We start from the raw sequence: 24,134 nt of genomic DNA on the forward strand, positions 1-24,134 counted from the left end.
GATCCCTGTACTTGGCAGCGTGCGTACCAAGCTGGCTGTGGGTGCAGCAACATGCTTGGAATATATATATATATTTAAAGCTGTTTGAGTAAAGTACGGCTCCTTTCAGCCATGAGTTCTGAAGCTTGCTTTGATTTGTAAGCTGCAAAGTTAGCTTGAAGACCTAGAATAATAGTAAGCATGTTGAGGGCAAGAGTGATTTGGTGGGATTTAAACTACAAGAATGTCTGTTGTTTTTTTTTTCTCCCCCCGCCCCCTTTTTTTTCTTGCTGGAGAATATAAACATTTCATTGTTGTTTGTGTGAAGTGCCTTTTAGTACCAGTAGTCCAGCAATGGGGGATAAAGAAAGCAGATGCATCCCATGTCTTTTTTTTTTTTAAACTGCTTTTGTTTTTCTGATCACTGTAAAGGAGGCTTTTAAAATTTTTTTTATTTCCCCCCACCAAGCAGCAAGTGCTCCGTAGGGTTTGATCAAAGCTCATAAATGATGAATTGAAAGGACGCCCGGCGGAGAACAGAACGCGCCTTCTCGTGCTCTGCTGCGCGCGCGGAGGACACAATAGTTTCTGTGCGTACCTTTTTCCTCCCCGTGCTCCGGCCGCGCAGAAAAGGCCCTTTGTTCCCTGGCTGCCAGCTGAGACAATGCCAGCGCCTTGTTCTACCTCTGCTCCCATCACCTGACCCGCCAAGGCGCTGCGGGTTTTGGCAAGCTGAGCGCGATTGTCCTCTAGCTCCAGCGTTACAAAGAAAACAAATGGCATCACAGCCTCCTTCCTCCAGCTCCGGGCCGGGCCGCTCTGGCGCAGTGGCGGGGCCAGGGCGGGCGCGCGGGCCGTTTTGCTCCGGACCAGGCGGGGAAGTTGGCGATCTCTCCTGTGCTCCGGGTCGAGGGGCGTAACCTCGTCCGACTTGCACCGTGGGGGGACGCTCAGTGTCGAATGCGCCGGCCTCTGCTCCCCTGTTCCCGTGGGTGCTGGCTTTGCTCAAGGAGAGGTTTCGCCTGTTGGGGAGCTGGGCTTCCCCTCCGCCAGCCGAGCACAGCTGCAGCTGTGCTGCCGCCGCTGCTGCCCGTGCCCAGCACCTGCCGGGCTCTAGCACGTTTGTCTCGATCGCACTCGGCACAGCTGCTGGTGCTGAGACGGGGGAACTGAGGCCCAGCCAGCCCCCACATTTTTCCACTTTCCATGTGACTTCAATAAGGTGTGCGGTCTCTGGCCGTCCTCTGTTCTGGTGCAAAACTCTGCCGAGGAGAGAGCTTTTAGCGCCCTTTTCCCTTGGTTTTGGGGGCTGACGGGGAGCAGCACCTCGAGAATGAGTGAGGAGAGTAGTTATGTGGGCTGAGGTGGAGAAGATGCCGATAAGGGCAGATTAGGAGAGGTGCTTGAATGAAGACAACAAGAGCTAAGTCCTGCGCTTTGCTGTTTCTAGCCCTGTTAGTGAGGAGAGTGTTCAGCCAGGGCTGTAGGAGTTTCTGGATATGGCAGGCAGCAATTGCTTCATTTTCTGCCACGCTCGTGTTGGGAAGAGCCTTTAGCCGTGTCTCTCCCACAGTTTTGCACCCAGGCTGATCATGTCCGCCTTGGGGCATTACAGTAAAGCAGTGTGGCAGCCTCCCATGGCAGTGATGAAGGATGTGGGCCTGGCAGAGTTAAGCTGCTTGTGCTGCCCTTGCGGTGGTGACTTGTCAGGGTTCCCAGGTTCAAGGTTAGGCTTCAGTCAATCACGTTTGTGCTATTGCTGCCTGGGCGTGCACCAAAATCCAGCTTCTGCTCCTCTTCCCTTCCTCTCTACTACTGGACTTTGCTCCTTCATGTGCAGGCCCCGATGCTGCGCTCGCTCTGTTCAGGAGCAAGAGCTTGGCAGTGGTCCCAGGGGAGCTGTGCTGAGCCTTGCTGGTACCCCCGGCAGAGGCTAGAGAATGTTCCTGTCGCGGGGCGGAGGGCCGACACGAAGGCAGTGCCTGCTCCGGACCAGTGTCGTGGATGATGTCTGGCCTCTAGAGCCCTCCCTGCAGCTTTTTCTGGCTGCAGTGTTCCTCAGGCTGAACTGTCTTTGCTTCAGGTTTCTCCCTCCCTGAAGTTTGTTTTCTGGGCACACCCTCTTAATTACACCAGCTGGTGGTAACTCTTCTTCTGTGAAATTGTGACCATGCCAATGCTGCGGTCCCATTACCTCAGAGCTTTAACTCGAGCTGCACCTACTCCAAATGTCCTCCCCTCCCAAGCTCCCTGTGCTGGAAGGCAGAAATGCAAACGGCTTTAACCAGAACAATGTGCCATTGCCTGGGTAAAGAATGTGATTTACTTGCATATGCGTGGCATGTGAACGCCAGGGCCAGAGGGCACCCGTTGAGTCCTCTCTCTCTTTTTTTTTTCTTTCTTTTTTTTTTCCCCTCCCCACTAGGGATGTCTGAGCCACTTGCTAACACTTTTGTTTGGGGGTGGGGAGGAGAACATGTGAGTTGACAAGAGGAGTGAAGAGTTGGCTCTTTGGGAGCCGGGAGTCTGAAACTGAAAAAGCTAACAAGCCTGAAAAGCTTTGCAGAAGACTTTATAATTAGCCTGACTCAGGCTTGACCTAGTGATTTTTTTTTATTGCTGGAATTTAATTCCTCTGACTGTAAAGCTTTTGCTCTGACTCAGAGCAAGGATTCCCAGGCTGTGGTCTGTGGAAGCCCATGCTGTGAGGCGCTCCCATGCGGCCATGGGTCTGTATCAAATGGCGAAATGCACCCGCTGTCCACGTCCTTGCATTTGTGGAAGGTTGGAGAAGTTCAGTCTGAAAAGCCGGGGAAACCTCAGATATTTCTGCTGTCTTTATTTCTGTATTTGTATGTGGCTTGTGACTGTAGTCTGTTCTCCCTCAAACTGAGATACTGCTCTGTGTGAAAGGGATTCAGAGCTTTTCCTTTTTCAGGCATGATTATAACTATTTCTCTTCTGTTCCTGTTTGCAGGTTGTGCAGCTTGACATTAAAGAAACTGGTAGTCTTAAAGGAATTGGATAAGGAGCTTATTTCTGTGGTCATTGCTGTCAAAATGCAGGTAATTGCTGCTCAGTTCTGAGAATTAAATGTGTTGCTTGGGTAAAAATACTGGCAAATGCGTAAACTAAGTCTCACAGGGAGATGAAGGTCCATTGCAACCATGTGCTATTTCCCAAATACATCAGGGCATTCTGGATATGGAGAGAGTCCCTTGTGATCTTTCCCCCACATTCCTACAGAATTTCACTGTTGCAAGCAAAGCATACTGCTCACTGAGGGCTCAGCATGGGCTTGTCTCTGTGTAAGGATGCTTGTTACAGATCATGTGCTGTCACCAGTTGTCCCTGGGCCAAAACCAAGCCTGGTTCTCTAACATGCTTCAGCTTACTTTAGGGCAAAACATCTTCGGTAACTTGGCCCTGGTTTGGGAGGAGCCTGGTTTGGGCCTTCCTTTGCTGATGGGTTTCTCTGGCTGTTTTATTCAGGGGCAGCTCTGCTATCAGGAGTCTGTCATTTTGTAGGTGGGTGCTTGCCAGCAGGTTTGTAGGGCACCTACACATACTGTTTTGTTTCCTTAAAATAAAGCTATTGTCCTAGGTAAATAACATACTTTATAGTACAGGTTTGTGCCATTTAATTAAGTATCTACGTATAGGTCACACTATCTGGAGGCAGGTTTGGGAGGAAGGGGGCTCAGTTCTGCAGTGCATCACAGTGTCAGTCTGGCTCAAGTGCTCCCACCACTGGAAATGTTGAAGCACTGACTGAAAGCCTAGCAGACCTCTAGGTAGAAAAACACCATTAATCATGCTGAAAGGCTGCTGCTTTTCAACAAAAAGCCAGACAAACCCCTGCAGAGATCTGGTTGTGTCAAAGCACACAGAATCTAGCATGGAAGCTGAAATCATGAAGGGTCTATGGTGCAAGAACAAGCAGCTGAGGATTCAACCGACATCTCTCACCTCTGTGAGCAGTCCAGCTGGGGTAAAAGTGTGTTCCTCTGTGTTAAGACTATTGAATCAACCTACCCAGCAGCTGTAGCTGAGAGAATAACACACTTTTAAATGTCTCTGCTGCAGTTCCCTCTTCCTGTTCTTTCCTCCTTCTTCCCCCGTGAAATTTGCAGCCACCTGAAGGGTGCTGGTAACATGAGGCAAATGCTGGTGCACCTGCGTCTGGGACCTCTCCAGAGTGGGGCAACTTTGTTCCCAAGCCTGTGGACTGGAATGTTAGGAGATGGTTTCCTTGCGAGGGAAAGCAGAAGTGGAGCAATGCTTTCCCTTACTCTTGCAACCTGAGTTCTGTATTGCTGGAGCATTAGCAATGAGGAATAATGCAGCTTCAGTTTTGGCTGCTCTCAGTTTGTGAGGAGGAATAAAGGATTGCTTCTCCTTTTATAAGCTTGAGGCAGGATGTGAGGGAGGAGAGAAGTGGGCAGTGAAATGGATGCAGGGGATTCACACACTCACCGCAGGGAGCCGAAAGGTAGGGAATACTGTCACACATCTGCATTCTATGCGAACCTCTGAAGATGCACAGCTGTGGGTTCCCAGGCTGTCAGATATCGCTTATGAAAGCTGAACGCTTTCCATATGTTTGTACTCCTAGCTGTAAAGGTCTGAGGCTTGTCAGTGAATGAGTGTGTCAAACTTGGGTTGGAGAGCTTGGTAGCTTTTACTAGAGCAAAATCTTCTTTCCCTGTCAAGGTTACTGCTGACTGTTTATACCTTCTCTGTGTGAAAAGGTGGGAAATGCTGCCTCAGATTTGCAAGTTCAAAGGGTGTTGTAACAGTCGGGAGGGTTAGGTCTATTTAACAGGTGGGTCTATTTTGGATGCTGTTGTGATCTGCCTCACTACAGTAACTCTGACACTGGAACTTGAGCAGGTCATCTGCAGTCCCTTCTAGAGCTGGGCAGTGCTGTTATCCCTGAGGAAGTGGAAGGCAGAAGGACTTGCCCTGTATTGCTGGGGAATTTTGGGGTGCTTGTCTGCTGAGTCCCAGGCTGCAGCTCAGATGCCTGGACCATTCTTCTTTTGCCCTTGATCTGCCCCTGCAGTTGAGCTAGATGTGACACAGTGGCTAGAGTGACTGCTGTCCTGGAGAATGACCAGAGCTTCACCTTGGGTGTTCCTTGTGCTGCAATCTGATTGTCACCCATATTTCTTTGTGATAACGCTATTTAAAAGTGGGTCAGTAGCAACTCTGAGAAGAGACACAGGGTGATTTGAAACTCCCCCTCATTAAAAGGGTCTTAATGGAGAACTTCTATGCTTGCAGGTTATTACTATGATGCTGACAAGCTCTTTCAGGATCACTTAATTCGCCAGCGCTCAGGTTTCTGACATGGCTGTTGTTTGAGGCTGGCAATATTGGATTGTCAAACAGATGATCTCTGTTGAGTGACTGGCTTCCTTTTTTATGGAGAATTGCAAGAGAGAGGTGTTGGGCGCTGGAGTCCTTCCAGAGGGGATGATTGAATTCAGATCTAATGAGAGCATATTACCTGCATTTCCCATGTCTCCTTGCAGCCTCCTGAACAGTGATGTTCAAAGAGTTGTCAACTGCATTTCATGAGCCAGTGCTCTATTTATCTGCTATAACTTTTTAAAAGCAGCTATATTTGGTCTTTCAGTAGATTTTGAGTTGCATAACAAGTAAAGCAACAATGCCACTGAGGAGCTTTGCACCAATGGAACAGATATCGCTGCTGCCACGGGCAAGCCATACTCTTCCATGCGTGCTGCTGTTCAGGGTGGGGAGAGCCCTTTGTTTTCTCACCCTGCTCTGCTTGTCCGTCTTCTGATCCGCTGGAGCTTAGGCACCCTCTGCTTTTCCACAGAGTAGCCTGTTCTGTGCCGCACAGGAGCAGAGGCACCTCTGCAAATCACAGCATTTGCTCTGGCTGTGTGAGCAACACATTTGAGGAAGAAGGAATGTAAACTAGTCTCTGCTGCTTGTCTTATCTCAGGTTCCTGTTTGGGGCTAATATAGGCAGACCCAATTTTGCTTTGAATGTAGCTGGGAGGTGTTTCCCCCAATCTGTCTCCAGTTTTCCAGATGCTCCTTTTTTGAGAGCTACAGTTCTGTGCTTCTGGGAGATTGGCCCGTCTAGATAAAGGCAGATCTGCAGTCTCAGCAGAATATTGAGCCAGAGACCTCTGAAACTTGCCACTGTTTGAACTGCCCACAAGTGCTGCTAGGCAGCAGTTTGTCTTGTGCTTTCCTGCTAGTTTTCCCTGAAAAATTCTCCATTATGTGAAATCAAATGCTCATACAGCAAATAGCCCAGTAACTTGGTTAGCATATAGCAGTCCAAACACAGTATTGATTTGGAGCTGCCCTGTAATCCTATCAGCTTTCCAGATTCCATTGTAATGCCTACTGGTTTTGGGTTTTTTTCCTCCCCCCTTTTATCACCCCAATTACTTGGAGTTGTTTGGGTGGTTAAAATCTCCACCTTCCCTGAGGAACGGGGAGTGTGTAAAAAGAAAAGACCGGTCCTTCATGGCTAACACCAGAGATTTAAATGTGATGCTGCAGCTCTGAACCCAGGAGACGAAGAGCTTGATAGTTATTGGCTGGAATCATAAAATGACTTTTAAAATAAGACTTTCACTTGGGGGATGGGGGCTGACTCACAGCTTTTGAATGCTGGGGTTTGGCAGAACAAAAGCTGCTCTGTTGCAGTTAGGGGCAGTAAATATGCCCAAATCTTCATTAGTCAAATATCTCCCTTTCAGCTCATTAATATTTCACAGAAGTGTAAGGTCGGATCCGTCTGTTCATTTTCTCTGTGCTAGTCCCTGAAAATGCTTCCCAGTTTTCAATAAATAGGGCTGGGGTGGGACCTCAGTCCAAGGCTGCCTCCGTTTCAGCCCAGTCTTCCTGCCCATTGTCCCATCCAGGGCACCTCTGTAGGGTGGACTTGTGGGCCTGGACTCCACTGCTGAGGCCAGAGTCACTCTGGCAATGCCTGCAGGCCAAAGCCCATTCCTTCAAGCTCTCAAAGTACTCCACTTGCAGGACCTGCTGCCTTATCTTTTTCCTGGGATGAGGTAGACTGTACAGCCCAAAGGCAACTCTCCCTAGGATAGGTGGTGCAAGTGGTATGAGGGAGGGCAGGACTTGTGGTAGCTAGAGCTCTCCTGCTTTGCTGCTGAGCCTGCCTTCTGCTGGAGGACCTGCTGTGGGGCTGGGCTCTAAATGGGTTGGGTGCCGGGGAATTCACCTGCTATATTTTGTTTCTGTGCAGGGCTCCAAACGCATCCTGAGGTCTCACGAGATTGTATTGCCCCCGAGTGGACATGTGGAGACGGAGCTTGCGCTGACCTTCTCGCTGCAGGTAACGTGGGAGTTGGTTTGGGGGCATATGTGCTTGCTGGAGTTGCTTCTTTTCAGTGAGCAGAGGTACTTTGTGGGTCTGACATGACAATCCTCCTAGTGCTGCCAGGGATGCTTGTTCTTAAGGTTGTTCCAACTATTTTTGAGGAGCTGTCTGAGCTCTTTTGGGTTATATCTTTTAGCAGTCAGCCTTGGGGAATTTCAGTAAAAATGGCCCAGATGCTTCCAAGATTTAGTTTGGGGAGGGAGAAGACCACTAGAAAAGCTGTTGTATAAACCCTTAGAATTGTCCTTGGGGCCAGCCCTGCATCCTAGAAAGCAGGTCTCCGTAATCCTAACTTGCCTGGAAGGAACAGGCAAATTAGATGCTAGCTGCAATTTGCATATTCTCAGTGTGACGATGCAAATCTATTTGAATTGCCTGTCTGCACTGAATGTCCTCTGTCTTCACAGAGGGTCTGGAGCAGGGTGCTGGGCTCACAGTGTCTGTGAACCTTCCTCCTGGTGTGTCCTGTATTTGGTGCCTAGAAACACAAGGACTTTGCATTGCTCCTCTTCATGTTGTGGCCTTGGCAGGAACTGGAGCAGACCAGAATGGCTCTTTTTTCGCTTTCCGTTGCCTTCCTTGTTAGGAATGGACACTGGAGACGGGCAGCCGTGGAGAGCAGCATGGAGGATCAGGCTGATAGGAAAGTAGTTTTAGGAATGAGATAGGTGAACCTCCGATCTGGAGTTGCCCAGGGGGGCACCATTCTGGGAAGTGGGAGCAGTATGCAGCTAGCTGCTCTTGGCTCCAGAGTCATAGGGATGGCTAGGAACAGGGACAACTGTATTTTATTGGCTCCTCTCTTTCCTGGTTCATGCTGCCCCTGGTGCTACCTCCTGAGTGGGGAAGCCTTCAGAAAAGGAGCGTGAGAAGTGAGAAGGGTTAATGCAGAGAGGTGCTGCTGGTCTCTCTGGCTGCAGGAAGGATTAGTGCTCTTGGATGTGGTGAGGCCTGGGAAGTCTTCCTGAAACGGCGCAGCAGGATTTCTATGACAGTGTTTATTATTTCTTAATTGGATGGTGGCTGGAAGCTGTTCTAGCTAATGACTGTAGCTTGAGCCAGATACAGTCTGAAATTAGCGCCTGGGATATTGAGAGTGGTGACGGGCCACAGAGTGCTAGCACCTGGATGTTTCAGCATGGCAAGCTCTGCCTTGCAGCAGCCAGCATCTCGCACCATCAACTCTCTGAACTGTGTATCTTGCTCTCTGTGTGCGTACAGTGTGCTGGCTGTCTGGGTTTGCAGCCTCTTGTATCTTCAGTCACCTCCTTCTCTGCTGTTTCTCCCAGGTGAAATTCTTGTTCCTTGCATAGAGCGTTTCCTTGTCAGCGTTAAGCCAGCCAGGTGACAGTGCAGGCTGGCATAGTAGCACGCAGCCTATTGTGTCTGGCAGGCCTTGGCTCAAACAGAAGGGAGGAGTTTCCTGTTGCTCTATTACACAACTAGGGTAGGCCCGGAATAGTGATGTGTCTGATCCTGTTTCACCTTGTTAGCTAGGGCTAAGCCAGCAATAGCCTTTCTAGCAGGTGAGCTAGCATCATCCTTACTGCTAGAATGACTGTTTTTTCCTAACCCTTCTTGCGTTTCACAGGATCAAGTGAAATTCTCCAGATATTCCAAGCACAATGTTGCAGCTCTGTGGTGCACTTAATTCATGTGTTTGATCTAATAAACCTTTCCAGATGGAAGGGATTATGTCACTAGGGCTTCAGAAAGAATTTCTCTAGCTGTTCTGGTGTGTGTGATGGCCCCATCTTTTCACAACTTGGAGTGCTTGTTGCTTTCTCTAAAAGTTTTGATTTCAAATGTTTTGAGCTGAACTGTTTTCCTCTCCAATCTGTACCGTGGACTGACAATTACTGAAGAGTTTTGGTTGAAACCATTCTGCAGAGCTCATAAGTCATGGCTGGAGTTAAAAATAGCTTGTCTGTGCAGTGAAAACATCTCGGCTTTTCTTCCAGAGGCCCTTGCATTCAAGTGGGCAGCTGAGTGGTCTGATTGTCTCTGTACCTTTGGGGATTTTTTTATCATCTCTGTGAATGCTTGCCAGAGGTGGCCAGGAAACACACCTTTGATAAAGTGTGCACTTGTATGGACTTGAGCCTTCAAGTTTAATCCCTGAAAATTGTACACGTTGAAGCGCAGCTGGCGTGGGACCAAGTGTGACTAGAGCTGCAGTTTCAGGCCTGTCCTGCAATAACCCTAGTTAAGCCCAAGTGCCTTGAGCTGAGAGCAAGGAAGTCCTCTTCCCTGCTGCCTCTGCAACACGTGGAAGGACCCTAGTGTGAGGGAAATGCTAGATTTGAGTACAAAAGTGCCAAATCCCCAACTATAATGTAGGATGGAATAATAAGTGCTGAGGGTGACTGTATCAAAGTAGGTGCTGGGGCTCATGCTTAATGGAAACCTGGGCTTGTAGCTTGGCGTTTCTAAGTGTGTCCACTGCTTGTTCTCAGTGAATAGCTGAATAGCCAAGAGGACAGCACCATACTACAGCTTTGTCTTGCTTCACCAGCTCAAGTAGCAGCAATCTCTACAGTCATTGCAGCCCTGCTGATGGCCTGCCAAGGAGCCCAATGGACTGTTTTTCCCTCTTGCTTTCTGAACTCCTCTTGGCTTTCCTAATCGTGTGCTTCCATCCTTACTTAAGGATGGAGCACTCCTGTAAAGTCTCAGGCTCAGCTTGTGTCTGGATGCACGTGTGTTTTGATGTGGTCTTTTAATTATGTGGACTGCTGTTCCTCTCTGCTGCAGGGCCTCTTCCTCATGCAATGCAAAGTAGATCTCATGTTGCAGAGCAAGCAGTTAATTAGTATTCTGCTTGTCTGTGTGGCCACTGCTCCTGATGCTCTGCATGGCAGCCAGGCTTGTTCTGGAGTGCAAATTACTCTCTCAGAGTTTCTGGTGACACTCAGCATTGATATTTATCAAGCTTTTTGATAGGCAGGAAGCTAATTTCACAGTGTCCAGGGTTGGGGAGATTTAGTTCTTGCCTGTGAAATGAAGGATCCTTCAGTTTGGAATGTCCAATTTGAGATCCCTACAATTGGGTGCTCCTTTCTGCAGGCTACTTTGTGCTATGTGTTTTATATGTTTGGAGCATGTGTCCCATTCATCTCTGCTCTCAAGATGTGTCTCAGCTACCTAGTCATATGGCTACTGTATCTTTTCTTGAAGACTGCTCTTCCCTTGTATGGCTTCTTCCTTCTACAGCCCATGAGCTGGGCCCTGCAGCCTGGCAGTGTTCCTGAGGTGGATATCAGAGGGGAAAGCAGGGCCTGACTGCACTGATACCCTGTGCAGATGAGCAGGCCAAACTGAGATAACATGGTTAGTCTGACTGCTCCCTAAGTAGTTTCTGCTTGGTTTCACAACTTCTCTCATCTTTGTGGGAAGTTTTTTGGGCAATATATATATATGCAAATGTGTTTTCTTTTATGAAGCATACCTTGGAAGGGTCTGTCTTTGCAATGCAGCCTGGCAGTAGGACAGGATTGCTCCCTTTTGGGGAGAACCTTCACAGAACCACAGAGTGGTTGAGGTTGGAAGGGGCCTTTAGAGATTATCTAGTCTAACCTCCTGCTCAAGCAGGATCACCTAGAGCAGGTTGCCCAGGATTCCATCCAGACGGCTTTTGAATATCTCCAAGGATGGAGACTCCTCAACCTCCCCAGCCAACCTGTTCCTGTGCTCAGTCACCCTCACAATAAAAAAGTTTTTTCCTTAGATTCAGATGGAACTTCCTGTGTTTCAGTTTGTGCCTGTTGCCTCGCGTCCTGTCACTGGGCACCACTGCGAAGAGTCTGGCCCCATTCTCTCTACACCCTCCCTTCAGATACTTGATACACATTGATAAGATCCCCCCTCAGTCTTCTCTTCTCCAGGCTGAACAGTCCCAGCTCTCTAAACTTTCCCCATACAAGATATGCTCCAGTCCCTTAATTGTCTTAGTGGCCCTCCACTGGACTCACTCCAGTAGCTCCTTGTCCCTCTTATACTGGGGAGCCCAGAACTGGACACACTACTCCAGATTTGGCCTCACTAGTGCTGAACAGAGGGAAAGGATCACTTTACCTTCTGGCAGTGCTCTTCCTAATGTAACCCAGGATACAGTTGGCCACCTTTGCCATGAGAGCATTTTGCTGGCTCATGGTCAACTTCTTATCCACCAGGACCCCCAGGTCCTTCTCCACAGAGCTGCTTTCCAGCAGGTTGGCCCCCAGCCTGTACTGGTGTGTGAGTTTATTCCTCCCCAGGTGCAGAGTCCTTCTGCACTTCCCTTTATTGAACTTCATGAGGTTCCTCTCTGCCCACCTCTCCAGCCTGTCAAGGTCCCTCCGAATGGCAGCACAGCCCTCTGGTGTATCAGCCACTCCTCCCAGTTGTGTAACATTTACAAACTTGCTGAGAGTGCACTCTGTCCCTTCATCCAGGTCATTGATGAATAAGTTGAACAGGATTGGACCCAGTACTGACCCCTGGGGGACACCACTAGTTACTGGCCTCCCACTAGACTTTGCGCCACTGATCACAACCCTCTGAGCTCTACCATTCAGCCAGTTTTCAGTCCACCTCACTGTCTGCTCATCTAGCCCGTACCTTGTTCTGTCTCTCCAGGAAAAAAAGCCCAAGGAACTTGGGACACTCACTGGCCTGCTTCCCTGGTTACCAGCACTTAAGTGTTATCAGAGGAGATTTTCCCCACCATTGACTTTGGGAACTTTGAGTAGTAAGGTCAGGGCAGCAGTCAACTTAATTACTAATAATTCAGCCACTCTGAGCAATAGAAGTCTGAGTGTGTTAAAGCTGGAAAACATTGATAGTTGCAAGAGCCACATGCATGATGGAGACAGCATTGTCCTGTAGAGAGTCACTGAGGCACCGTGTAGGTCTCTATGCTTTAGCAAAATAGGCATCAGCAAATCCTTAGCCTCTTCTTAGCTGTGTTTCCCTGCACTTGCCATTCAGAGTACAATAGGCTCTTAAGTATGTGCAGTGAAAGGTCAAATACTGAGATGTGTCCTTGTGCTGGAGGGGAGGCCCTGTCCTGCTGAGAGCACAAGGATCCATGCCTGTCCCTGCTGCCTTGCGCTGCTGTTCACGTATGGAGTAGCCTGCGCTCTGGGGCTTCGGTTCTGGGCAGCCTCTGTTTGGCTGTCGAGAGAAGTGGTCCTCGCAGTCTGTCTCGTGGCGCCTGCCCATCTCTTTGGAGCCAGGCTTGGGCTCAGCCCTCCCTTGCACCCCAGGATGCGTTTCCCGCGCCTATGGCTACCATGGCACCTGGCCCTCTTCGTAACGCAGGCTCCCAAGGCCTGGCTTGTCTCCTGACCTGAGCCTGCGCAGGCATGGCTCCGTTTCTCCAGGTGCAGCTGTGAGGGTTACCTGAGCTCTCCCTCCTAATCTGCCTGTCACTCATGTAGCATTTGGGTTCTCCATCAGAGCTTTACCAAAGCCTGTGCATGTCAGGCAGGTGCTTGCTTTGCTATTTTCCTCAGGCTGAGGGTGGAATGGATGAAGCAAGAAAGAAATGCTTGACTGGGGAAAACAAAAGCCTGGAGCTGAGATGTTCAGTCAGAGATGTAAGCTTTCTTGAAATAATGCGGGATTGTCCACTGAATGTTAATTCAGCTCTAGGCACTTCTAAAAGCCCTGTGCATTAACCCCTAGAAATGGAGTTTACTTGTGACCTAGGCAGCTTGGAAGATAACGTCAAGGGACATAATAAACTTTTCCATTGTGTTTCCAACCTCAGTACCCTCACTTCCTGAAGAGAGAAGGCAACAAGCTTCAGATCATGCTGCAGCGGCGGAAGCGGTACAAAAATAGAACGATTCTAGGCTACAAGACTCTGGCCGTGGGGTCTATCAACATGGCTGAGGTAAGCAGCATTTGGTAGGGTCCATGTTTTCAAGGGTGGACGTTTTCCCTTTCTCTTTGCATTAAACCCAACATTGTCATTTTCCTCATTAATTACCTGCATGGATTTCATGCGTCTATCTTAAAAAACGTTTTCAGGGCTCACAGAGCAATATTTTAAACAGATTTTAGCACCAAGTAATAATATTGTACATTTTTCTGGATAATATCTTGAGAACAAAAGATTTCATAAGATTGACTTATTACCTTTTGAGGATTTCTTTTAAGATTGGGGAACTGGTATTCAAATAATTTTACCCAAATATAATGTTGCCCCCTTTGTATTCAGAACACTTCAGCATGAGTTTAAAAATCACTAAATATTCTTCTGTGTCACCTTTCCTGGAACAGACAGCAGAAATTGTAGTATGTTTGGTTCAGTTCAACTAACACATGCATTCATCTCAGGTTAGTCTTAAATGTAGAATGTCTTATTTCAGATGTGCAAAGCAAGATCATTAGGGTCTCTTGGGCAAGTGTTCCAAGGCTAAGAAATACTAAAGTTAAAGCAGCTGAGGTTTTCTGTGCTTCTCTGTGCCACTGTACAAGAGTTCATGATCAAATAGCTTTTATCATTTTGCTTGAAACCCCTTTCGCAGTTCTCATTTCATGGTTATTTTTGGTAATATAGCTGGAGCTCTGTTCATGAGAGGTAAATGATAAAATCTGCAGATTTACACTTAAAATTAATGGTGGAGTTGAGTATGGGTGAACTATGCACTAAAGCTTTCTGGATAGCTTAGCTCCATGCTTTGTTATTTCACACCTTGTTTAATCTCTGCTCTGTGTGCTTTTGAATATTTAGAGAGGGCTTAGCAGTAGCAAGTTTGGTTTAACACCAATATTTTTCATCAGACTGTATCCTGTCAACAAATCGGTTCCATCCAAAATAAGTTCATGCTATGTTGTGGTGAGCTATTACTATATTAAATAATTCATTATAAAGAGCACTCATTTGTAGTAAATGTTGAATTCTTCTTTGGAATCGGCTAAGTACTGATTTATGATGTTGTAGCTAATATTTTTCCTGTACTGTATTTGGTTTGTTTAAGATCTAGAAATTAAATACTGCAGTGAAGCAGAAAGTGTGTGGTCTCATTAATTAGACCCATCAGTGAACTTCTAAGTGTTGGGCATTTGCTGCTGAAAAGTAGCGTGTGGTTTTTCTCATGTCTTTTTGTAATGTCAGCCATCTGAGGTTAGAAGGTCATAAAATTTCGAAGGTTCATTTTTTTGTTCTCCGGCTCATCTGGAATACTTTTGAAATAGAAAACTTCAGGTAAACAAATCTTGTGTCCTTTTCCAAGCTCCCTCTCCCCTTTGCAGTTTATAGTATAATGACCCCTAAACAGTGTTGACACATTAAAAAAAAAAAAAATCTCTTAGCGGTTGAAACAAAACTCTGAAAGTTTATTGGAGATGTGAGTATGTGCAGAGTATAAGAGCAGGGGGGCATATGTTCTTCATCAGCTGAGGTCATTTTAATGCCCTGTGAGGAGCTGACAAAGCAGTGTGTGGTGGAAAGCTGAGGTGTGGGCAAGCAGGAGCAGGGAAGTGACTTCTCGCTCTGTGGTGGGGCAAGAAAAGAACTTGAGCAGTAAGTTCTGGGGAAAGCCCTGCTGCCTGGGGGCTGTGAACGATGACTGCAAAGGAGAAACCCACACTGAGGTGTCTGTCCCTCTGCCTCCACTGTCATCTTGGTTTTTGTGAGCCATTCTTTGTTAGCCTGTGGTTGCGAGACACTCAGAGATTCAGTTGCCAACTCTTTGGAGCAAGGATTTTCCTTTTGGAAGCACTTTGCATATGTACCTCACCAAGAATTTTTTCTGTTACTGGCTCTCTTGCTGGGCTTTAACACAGAATTAAGTTCATTAATTAGGTGCTCAGAAGTTGGGTAACCTGATCATTCAAATCGGTACTATGTAAACAAAGACATAGTAATGAGGTAGTCAAATACTGTGCTTCAAAGATAAGCTAATCATATGTCAAGCTCAAAGTTTTTCCTTTCCTTCCATCACTTAATAGTCAAATAAAATCTCAACTAACATTGCATATTGCCTGCAAGTGGTTCCTGTAGTTGCAGGCTGTTGGCTTTCTTCCATGCTTGGAAATCTGGAGTAATCAATTAACATAAATAATTCTTGTAGTATGCAAATGATGTAAGTTTAAACCTATTTAAATGCAGGCACTGCTTCCACTGCTTTATTTCTGTCCCAGGTCATGCAGCACCCAACAGAAGGTGGCCAGGTCCTAAGTCTTTTCAGCAACATCAAAGAAGCTGCAGTGAAGGTAGCAGAAATCTGGATCTTCTCTTTGTCAAGTCAGCCAATTGACCATGAAGACAGCACTATGCAGGCCAGCCAGAAAATCAAGTCTACAGGTAAGAATACAACCATATGCTCTGAGGACTAGTGTTTTCCAGGCTGCTAGAGTTAAATCCCACCTGGACCAGATGCTTTCTGGGACAAATGAGAACCGGTTTGCACAGGTTCTGTACCTGTAACTGATTAATACAAAGAAAATCACCTCTGCAAAGCTGCTGCTGTGTAAGCAGGGAGTGTGACAGGAATTGGGACTTGAGTTGTCAAAGCTTCTTCTGTGTTTTGCACCAGGCCTGAGCCGTCCAGCAAGAGTTATCTATGTTCTCACTGATGCTCTTCCAGCTTTACTGGCAGGTGCGCTGAGAAACTGTAGCTTCTCATCTGGCTAAAACTGTTGTATTCAGGAAATTCACATTTAAGCTGCTCTTCCAACTTCTTTTCCTTTGGATGTTCTACAATAGATGTCGTTAACTTGCGTAAGACCTACAAACCTGCCGTGTTTAGCTGTGGATTTTGGTCTGTTTTAATGAGTGTAAATCCAGTGTTGTGCACTATGTAGGGAAGTCATTGGGTTTCCGCCCATGATGATCTTCCACTTTCTATGTGGCACCAGCCATTCTTCTGCCAAAAGAATGACCTGTTGAAGGCAGTGCACTCAGGTGCCTGTGTATTGCTGCAGGAGCATAGGAGAAAACCCCTGAGGCAAAGCAGCTCACCTGAAGTATCATTTCAGTAAGGAGTTTAGACTCTCCTGGCCTGTCTTGCTCCTTTGAGCCAGTTGTGCCCTCGTAGGGTGTGAAAAAAACATTTCCCTTTTGGAGAAACCTCTGTACTTCCTGCTGTCTGCCAGGTGGTTCTTTCCAAGGTAAAAGGAGATGGTTTTCTGAGGAACCTTATCTGTCTACTGGTCCTTCCTTCATATTAGGTATGTTCTTCCTTGTTTCCCACCTCCAGGAGCTTCCTATCTCACTGGTTCTAGCACAGCTAGAAGATAAACTAGAAAGCATCTCCTTGTGTGCTCCCTTTCTTGGTTTGTGACTGTTGGAGTTGAACTTCTGTACTCTTGAGATGAGGCTGTCTCCTCACCTTAAAGAAGTTTCACAGGATCTCTCCCCTCTTTCCTTCCCTTTCAGACAACTATTCCGAGGAAGAGTACGAGAGCTTCTCTTCTGAGCAGGAGGCCAGTGATGATGCCGTACAGGGCCAGGTACTGTTTAGGGCATGGCTTTTTCTTGTGAGAGCTTCAGCAGAGAGCCTGTGCTCTGCTTTTGTTTGAAACTAAAAGCTGGTTTGTGTCAGTGCGAGACTGTCACCAAGTGTTTGGCTGCAATGGCAGAAGCAGAACAGGGATGCACAGTAACACAGGTCACCATGTTGTGATTTATCTGATCACATGTTTGGGCACGAGCCTCTTTGTAACACTAAAACATCAGCATCCCTGTGCATTTCTGTGCTTAATGCTCAAGGCATTTGTTGATCACCTCTGTAATGCTGATTGGATTCAAAGACCCAACTAGATCCCCAGCTGTAATTAAAGGGCCAATGGGGTCTGAGTCAGACTTGTAGTTGTTAACTCCTGCAAAGTGGGTCCTTGCTGAGAACTCTACTGGGTAGATCTGAGATGCTTTTGAGTTTGAGTCTTATTTGCCTTCAGATTCTGGTATCACCTGCATTTTACCTCTTGGAGGGGACTGAGAGAGGAGCTGAAATGTGGGGCTGTGACTCTCTTTGTTCCTTGAATGTAGAACTGGGGCTGTTCCACTTCTCCAAGATGTTATTCCTGGCTCTCTGCAGATCTGGTTCACTTTCTTTTCCCTCTGCCATCGTAATCACAAGTGATTAAGGCAGATGCCGAAAGCCTGGAAGACAGTGCAGCAAGTTCAGTGGAGTGCAGGCATAGTGTAGTGACATGGCCCAGCTGTTCTGTGCCTGGCTGCAGGATGGTGTATTGGCCCCTGGAGGTTTAGCACTGTGCCTCCATTGTGCCTCTTGGTCCTGAACGAAGGTATTTCAGCCTCCCCCCATGTGCTCTGCCTCTGCACTACTTCCAGGTGACATTGAAGCAAATGCTGTAAGGGAGAGTTTGTGCTTTGCTATGGAACTGGTTGCCTGACTTTACAGTTCTAATATTGCATGGAGAGAACATTTTTGCAACTTAAATGCTCATGTGTCCAAATCACAGCGGTAACACAGGAATCCTCTTTCTGTTCAGGATTTGGATGATGATGAGTACGAGCTGGGGAAGCCCAAGAAGCAGCGGAGATCGATAGTAAGAACGACGTCCATAACCAGGGTCGGTGGAAATTAGTTTTACTAACACTGACGGGGTTTGGCCAGGATGCGCAGTGCATGAGGCTCATGAGAGCAGCCGTACTAGACACACACTGGCCCAACAGGGAGCTTGGGGGCATGGTCACAGCATGTGGCATGAAGACCTAGCAAAAGCAGCCAGATCAGGGAGTGGGGCAGTTCAGGGTTGTGTGTACATGCTGTATTGAGTGTCCTCTGGCTGCAAGATGAGGGAACTCCAAATATCATGTAAGTGTGTGAAATTCACCTCCATGAAGAAGCCTGTGCAGGATCCGTGCTCGTGTGAGTCCTGAAAGTAGCCTTAAGTGGAAGAGAACTCCTCTGCTTGTGCTCTGCCTGAGTGAGGCCAATGGGAAGATTTCAGAATGAAATTAAGTGGAGGGCTGGAGCTTGACAGATGAACTCAAGATGGTGCACATGGTGCTGAGGCAGTAGAAGCAGATGGATATTGAAGGCTTTGGCAAGTAGCATGCAATTGCCTGCCCTTTCTCAGCAAGCGTGCATGTGCCTGCAAAGTTGCACATCTGTGTGGAGCACTGACTTGTGCTTGACCGTGCTATAACATAGCTTTCTGCTTACACAGGTTTTTTTTGCATGTCTGTAATGACAGTAACTCAGAATCACCAAGATGGGCCGGGTTTTGTTAGGACTTGCTACTAAGTTTGGAGACTGGTGCAACTCCTGCAAGGCTGTTTCTAAAATCCATGTGTTTGAGAAGGTCTGAAATAAACCCTGTTTTGGCTTAAATCTGCCACTAAAAAGATCCTATATACAAGTCTAGGAGTGTCCTGGCTCTCATCCCTGGTGTCCTTAGTATTGTTTGCAGGTGTCAACAACTGGCCAGGACAAAATATACCCTCTGGTTATTAAACATTCAACTTCCTCATAATAATAACATCTTTCTAGCCCTCACCACTGAAGTGATACTGGATCTCCAGTGTGCAGGACTGGTGCAAAACTGGGTTTGGTACTGCCAGATAGTTTAACTTCTGCCTGGCTCCAACCCCCACAGGCTTCCTGTCTGATATGACTGCTGAACCATTCAGGCCAGTGAATAGCTCTTGCCATGTGTCCTTTGCTACCACATCTTGCATCTGCTCCCTCCACAGACTGTCATGCTGGTCCAAGGTGGTCTGTGTGACAGACAGTTTCGCTTGACATCCTGAGCTGGATGACAGCCTTCACTATCATGAGGGCATCTCTCCTTTATGAGTACACTCGGGGCAGAAATGTAAGAACTCTTTGGAGAGCCTTTGTTAAGGCCTGGTGGATTCATTTCACCTAAACTTCAGCTGTGCAGAAGGTGGTTGCAGCTCACACGGTTTGAGTTCAGGGGTAAAGGGCCAGTTTAGGAGGAGGAGCATGAGGTGTCTGAGGCCAAAGTGGGAGGGCGGTTGGACTTACAGGAAGAGTTCATATGAGGTAAAAGAGAACCAGCAAAATAAGCAACTTGCTTCACCAAAGAGAATCCTCGTGGCACCCATTTTCTCTTCCCTCTCCTCCTCACACAGGGATGCCACTTCAAATGCCCTGTACCAGCACTCACACACCTGAGCCCTTCCTGTCCTCCTTGTCTGTAGACTGTGCATGTTATTTTGGTTAGTGACAGGGCTGGGCAGCTCATGGCAAATTTGAGCTGTTTTGTCCTGCAAGAGAGAAATAGCTCTTGAGGCAAGAGAATGAAAAGCAAATGTAGCTGTTTGGCTTGTGTTACTTTTGACTTGTGATACCCAGATCTGGGGTATCACACTCTGAAAGCATTTTTCTGATAGGCAAGTGCGAAGTATGAGCCCCACAAATTTTATACAGTGCTGTTCATCAAATAAGAGCCTGCCAGGATGAACTGCAAGCTCCTGGAAAACCAGTGCTTTGCTAGTAGAAAACATGTCTGTGCTTTGGGCCAGTGAGTGGGTAGATGATGTCTGTGTTAGCTCACCTGTGTCAAGAAGCAGAAAACTTGACTCTCAAATGCTTGCCAAAAATGTATCAGACAGGTACAGGAGACTAATTGGCAGGTAAAAGATTTTTTTTATGTTCACTGCGAGCCCAACAAGAGCCATCTGTCAGGGCCAGCAGGTTTATAATGTTTGGTGGAGTGGGACCTAATTTGTTGTAATGCAGGAGAGAAAGGCATAGGATCTGAAAGCTGATTTCAGTATGAGAGCAGCAGAGCCTCTTGGTTTGTGGTCCCATCAATAGTCTGGTTTGAAGCAGCAGCTAGAGTATCAATGTCAGATGTGCCTGGGTTTCTTATGCACTGGAAGAAAACGGTTCACTTACGCCTTATTTACGCAAAAGTGTCTTTAACTTGCAGCAACAAAACTTCAAACAGAAGGTTGTGGCATTGCTGAAGAGGTTTAAAGTGTCTGATGAGGTAAGTAATGCATTCTGGATGCATTCCTGTCTGTGTATTGTCCTCTGACTGCTTGGTGCATCTTGCTTCAGTCTTCAGGAATACTCTCCTCTGTTTACACCTAGTTTCCTTCATTTTATTTTCAAGTCTGCAGCTGATGTGACCTTTCCTGACACCCTGGCCCTGTATGGAGGCTTGAGGGCCAATTTTAAAATGTCATCAAACATTTTCTAGATCTAGTTGTATCAAAAACAGATTTTGGCAACCACTTGTGTACCCCTTAGTTTTGCAGACTGCTTTGAAATGATACTTGACCCTTTCAAAGGCAAGGAGTCCACTATGTATGTTGCTTGTTGAGTTAAATCTCAGCTTGTTTGATCATCTTACTAGAACAGCCAGGCAAGACATGAAAAACTTTGATAGGGAACACAGATCCACAAGAGGGTCCGCTGTCTGGTTAGAGCTGAAAATGAGACATTTAGAGAGAGAGACCCAGAACCCAAGAAACCTGTGTAACCTTGAGTATCTAATATAAAAACAGTCAACAGCTCATTTGGCTGCCAGTCCACGTGCTGCTTTTGTGGCTTGTGGGAAAGAGTGAGTAACTCCTCGTGCTTCCTTACCCTTCCAAACAGTCCTGTTAGCTTTGCTGTTCTTCCCAAGTTAGCTCAGCAGAGTCAGCACTCATAGTGGAGGTCTCAGCCAGCTGAGTTGCTGCTTTTCTAGAGCTGTCATCCAAAAAGCAAGCTCTGAACTGTGCACAGCTGCGCAATAGATGCCTGTTTACTCTGTTGTATGTGTGAAGAAGCCCATGGAAGTTATGATGTGAGATGTCTGTTTTTCAGTTTTGCATGTGGGTGGCAACTGATCCTTGTCCAGGTTTCAGACGCCTCCTGTGGACATTTTTGTCACTCCTTTTCTACTTGCTTGGAAATCAGACACTGAAATCATGAAGTGTCATGGCAACTTTTTCAGTATAATGCAAGACAGATTACATTATTGGGATTATTACATTTCTGTACTTGTGCTAAGAAAATTGGGACTTTTTAAGGCTTTGTTTATAGAGTGGGTTGTGTGATGATGTAATCTGTTGTTAATAGCTTGTTCATAGATGCTTAGTCTAATAAATAAGTGTTGCTTAACCAGATACTGACAAGCTTGACCACCCCTGCAGCACACACTTCTCATATACTTAATGTTTCTGTTGGATATACTGCCCTTGCACTGGAAACAGAATCTTACTCCCAAGTGTGCCCTCTCCTCCCTGCTGTGAGTAGTCTGGGCTTGACAGCCTTACCAGGCTGGTGTGCTGCAGTCCCCGAGGGAGCTCAGGTGATGTGGGATTCGTTTGGCCTTTAACTGAGTCAGTGATGTCTGCTTTTGTCCTGTATATAGGTTCTGGATTCAGAGCAGGACCCAGCAGAGCATGTTCCAGAGGTGGAAGAGGACTTGGACCTTCTATACGACACTCTGGATATAGAAAACCCCAGTGACAGTGGGCCAGAAATGGAGGACGATGACAGTGTCTTGAGCACTCCAAAGCCAAAGTTAAAGTAAGTGTAGGATGACTGGTTTTGGGCAGCCCCCTACAGAGTAGCCTGTTTGATCAAGTGCCCTTGGCTCTGTCTCTTTACTGAGAGCTGAGACTGAAGAGAGACCCCGTCCAACATCAGCACAGATTAGTTTCTATTCCCCCCGTCCTGCTTTTTTTCTCCTTGACCCAGAGTCAGAATCTTAGCGTGTGTTACGATAACTTGAATGACTGCTCATGAGCTAATGGTGTGTGTGTGGGGGGGGATCTAACTTACTGCAGGCATGTTTCTTTTCTTGTTCCCATCAAATGTTCTGCCTGCTGAGCCAGCTGAGCACAGGGTAGAAACTGTTGCTGGGCAGTGGAATTAAACCTTACATAGGTGTTTTGAAGAGATGGTAGAAACGGGCAGGAAATCTGGTGCTGAGGCAGGAGGAGATGTGGTTGGAAGCTGCAGGGATAGAGGAAGGGATGGACAAGGCAGACTGTCTTTCTGGAAAAGCTGATGAGATCCTATGTGAAAGGAGGGTATTGGCAGGGAGAGAGCAGGCAGGACTGCAGGAAGCAGAGCAGTTTCTCAAGGCCTAGGGGGACTGACTGTGGCTCACATAGATATACCCAAGCCTGTTCTGAACTAGTTCTTGTGGGTCCTGGCAGGTGGGCGGTCACAACAGTGTGGAGCTGGGCCAGGGATTGCTGTCTTGGGGCTCAGGGTCTCAGGCAGATGCAGGACCCTGGGCTAACAGCTGTGTCACATTCCTGCCTGAATAAAGACTTAAAGCATGAGGCTGTGAGAGTTGCAGTCACGCTTCTGACTGACACGTGGATGTATGCTCAGGCCTGTGATGTTACGATGGCTCTGGAATGAACAAAGCCTAGCGCTCCAGTAGGTCAGTACAGTATCTGCTAAATGTCAGCTAATTACCAGATGTCACAGTGTCCTAATTAATGTAGAATGACCTAGTTGGGCTAAGAATCAATTCTTAGTCTGGAGCCACTTGTTCCCTATCAATGAGCTAGAAGACGTCAAGGATAGATGGGGGCAGGAGGAGTAAGTGCTGGGACTGGTGACTTTTAAAGGCGTTTGGAGCTTTACCCGATGTGTTGCCAACTGGTAGGTCCTACCTTGAAGGGATTTGGAGGTAGATATGTTGGGGTAAGCAGCTGCCTTGAAACAAGGTGAAGTTTGTAGTGCACGCACTGAGAGCTTGTGTCCTGTTCCCTGGTACCGCAGCTGAGGAGCTAACTGTTCTGGGAAATGTGATTGCTGGAATAAGTCTATTGCTTCTGCATTAGTCCTGGGGAGACAGCTTCTGGCTTACTGTGTCCAGTTCTTGTGTTCATATCTTCAAAAGGATGTTAAGAATACTGATGCTTGTAGGCAGGCTTCTCCTGCAACTAAAACCTTCAGTTCCTTAAATTGTAACTGAGTCCTGTAGCCTGGTGTGATGAGCTGCCTTTCTTCGTGGAAGCACAATCTGATTGTATGCACCACCTTATCTTATTGAGCAAATGTGTAATTGGATCCTAGGGCTGGCAGCCAAATCCAGATGTAAGCTGGAAATAAAATCCATATTAGCACCAAAAGTCACTTATCCGCAGGAGCAGAGTATCAGTGGGGGACAGTAATTCCACTTCACTTGCTGTCTTTGTCATGAGTGAGGCCCTGTCTGGAATGGCATCTAGTTCAGTGTTTGCACAGCTGGAACAGGAATTGCACTGTGAAACTCTGCACCTGGTGCTTGGGGCAGTGGGGACACAACTGCTTATGTGGGATGAATGTGCATCTGTTCTGCTGTGTGAAATGCTGGACCTATAGCCACCCTGCATGTTAAGGAATGAAAAGTTGCCTTTTGGTGTGTAGTATGAGGGCGTGCAGGTGTTTCTAGTAAGACCTTTATAAATATGGTCTGATGTGTGCCAGGTGACACATTGGATACATGAAATGGAAGTCAGTCAGTCAGTGTCAGGGCTAGACAGGGGTCCCTGGACTTGCTAGCTTCTCTTGCTGCACATCCTTTCGCTCACAGAAACACAAGTTGCTTGTGAATTTTACTTGAACCATCAGGAGTGGTAAGACACTCTAGGAGCAGTCGTTGCTTCACTGTGAATGTGTTGGACTCTTGCTGTTACTGGTTTTAATAGCAAGAAACTGTTTGTTTTCCTTATATAGACCTTACTTTGAAGGACTGTCACACTCCAGCTCTCAGACAGAAATTGGTAGCATCCACAGCATCAGGAGCCAGAGAGAGCCATCAAGTCCTGTAAGTCAAGTTTCAAGAAGATTATTTATCTGCAGTTAATGTAGCAGCCTCAAGGTTTCCCCTA

At 47.1% G+C, this 24,134-nt stretch overlaps 1 protein-coding gene across 5 annotated transcripts in view; it reads left to right on the plus strand.

The window, feature by feature from the left end:
- PACS2 (phosphofurin acidic cluster sorting protein 2) overlaps positions 1-24,134 on the plus strand; it is an 84,969-nt gene that overhangs the window by 27,417 nt on the left and 33,418 nt on the right. For all 5 annotated transcript variants that reach the window (XM_067300726.1, XM_067300724.1, XM_067300722.1 and 2 more), the window contains exons 2-10: positions 2,957-3,044; positions 7,241-7,330; positions 13,128-13,253; positions 15,509-15,671; positions 16,746-16,819; positions 17,825-17,905; positions 20,237-20,296; positions 21,671-21,828; positions 23,980-24,070. In XM_067300726.1, coding sequence (XP_067156827.1) covers positions 2,957-3,044; positions 7,241-7,330; positions 13,128-13,253; positions 15,509-15,671; positions 16,746-16,819; positions 17,825-17,905; positions 20,237-20,296; positions 21,671-21,828; positions 23,980-24,070 — 931 coding nt within the window. The remainder of the gene's footprint in view (positions 1-2,956; positions 3,045-7,240; positions 7,331-13,127; positions 13,254-15,508; positions 15,672-16,745; positions 16,820-17,824; positions 17,906-20,236; positions 20,297-21,670; positions 21,829-23,979; positions 24,071-24,134) is intronic.

Source organism: Apteryx mantelli, chromosome 8, assembly GCF_036417845.1.
Source record: "Apteryx mantelli isolate bAptMan1 chromosome 8, bAptMan1.hap1, whole genome shotgun sequence".
Classification (NCBI taxonomy): domain Eukaryota; kingdom Metazoa; phylum Chordata; class Aves; order Apterygiformes; family Apterygidae; genus Apteryx; species Apteryx mantelli.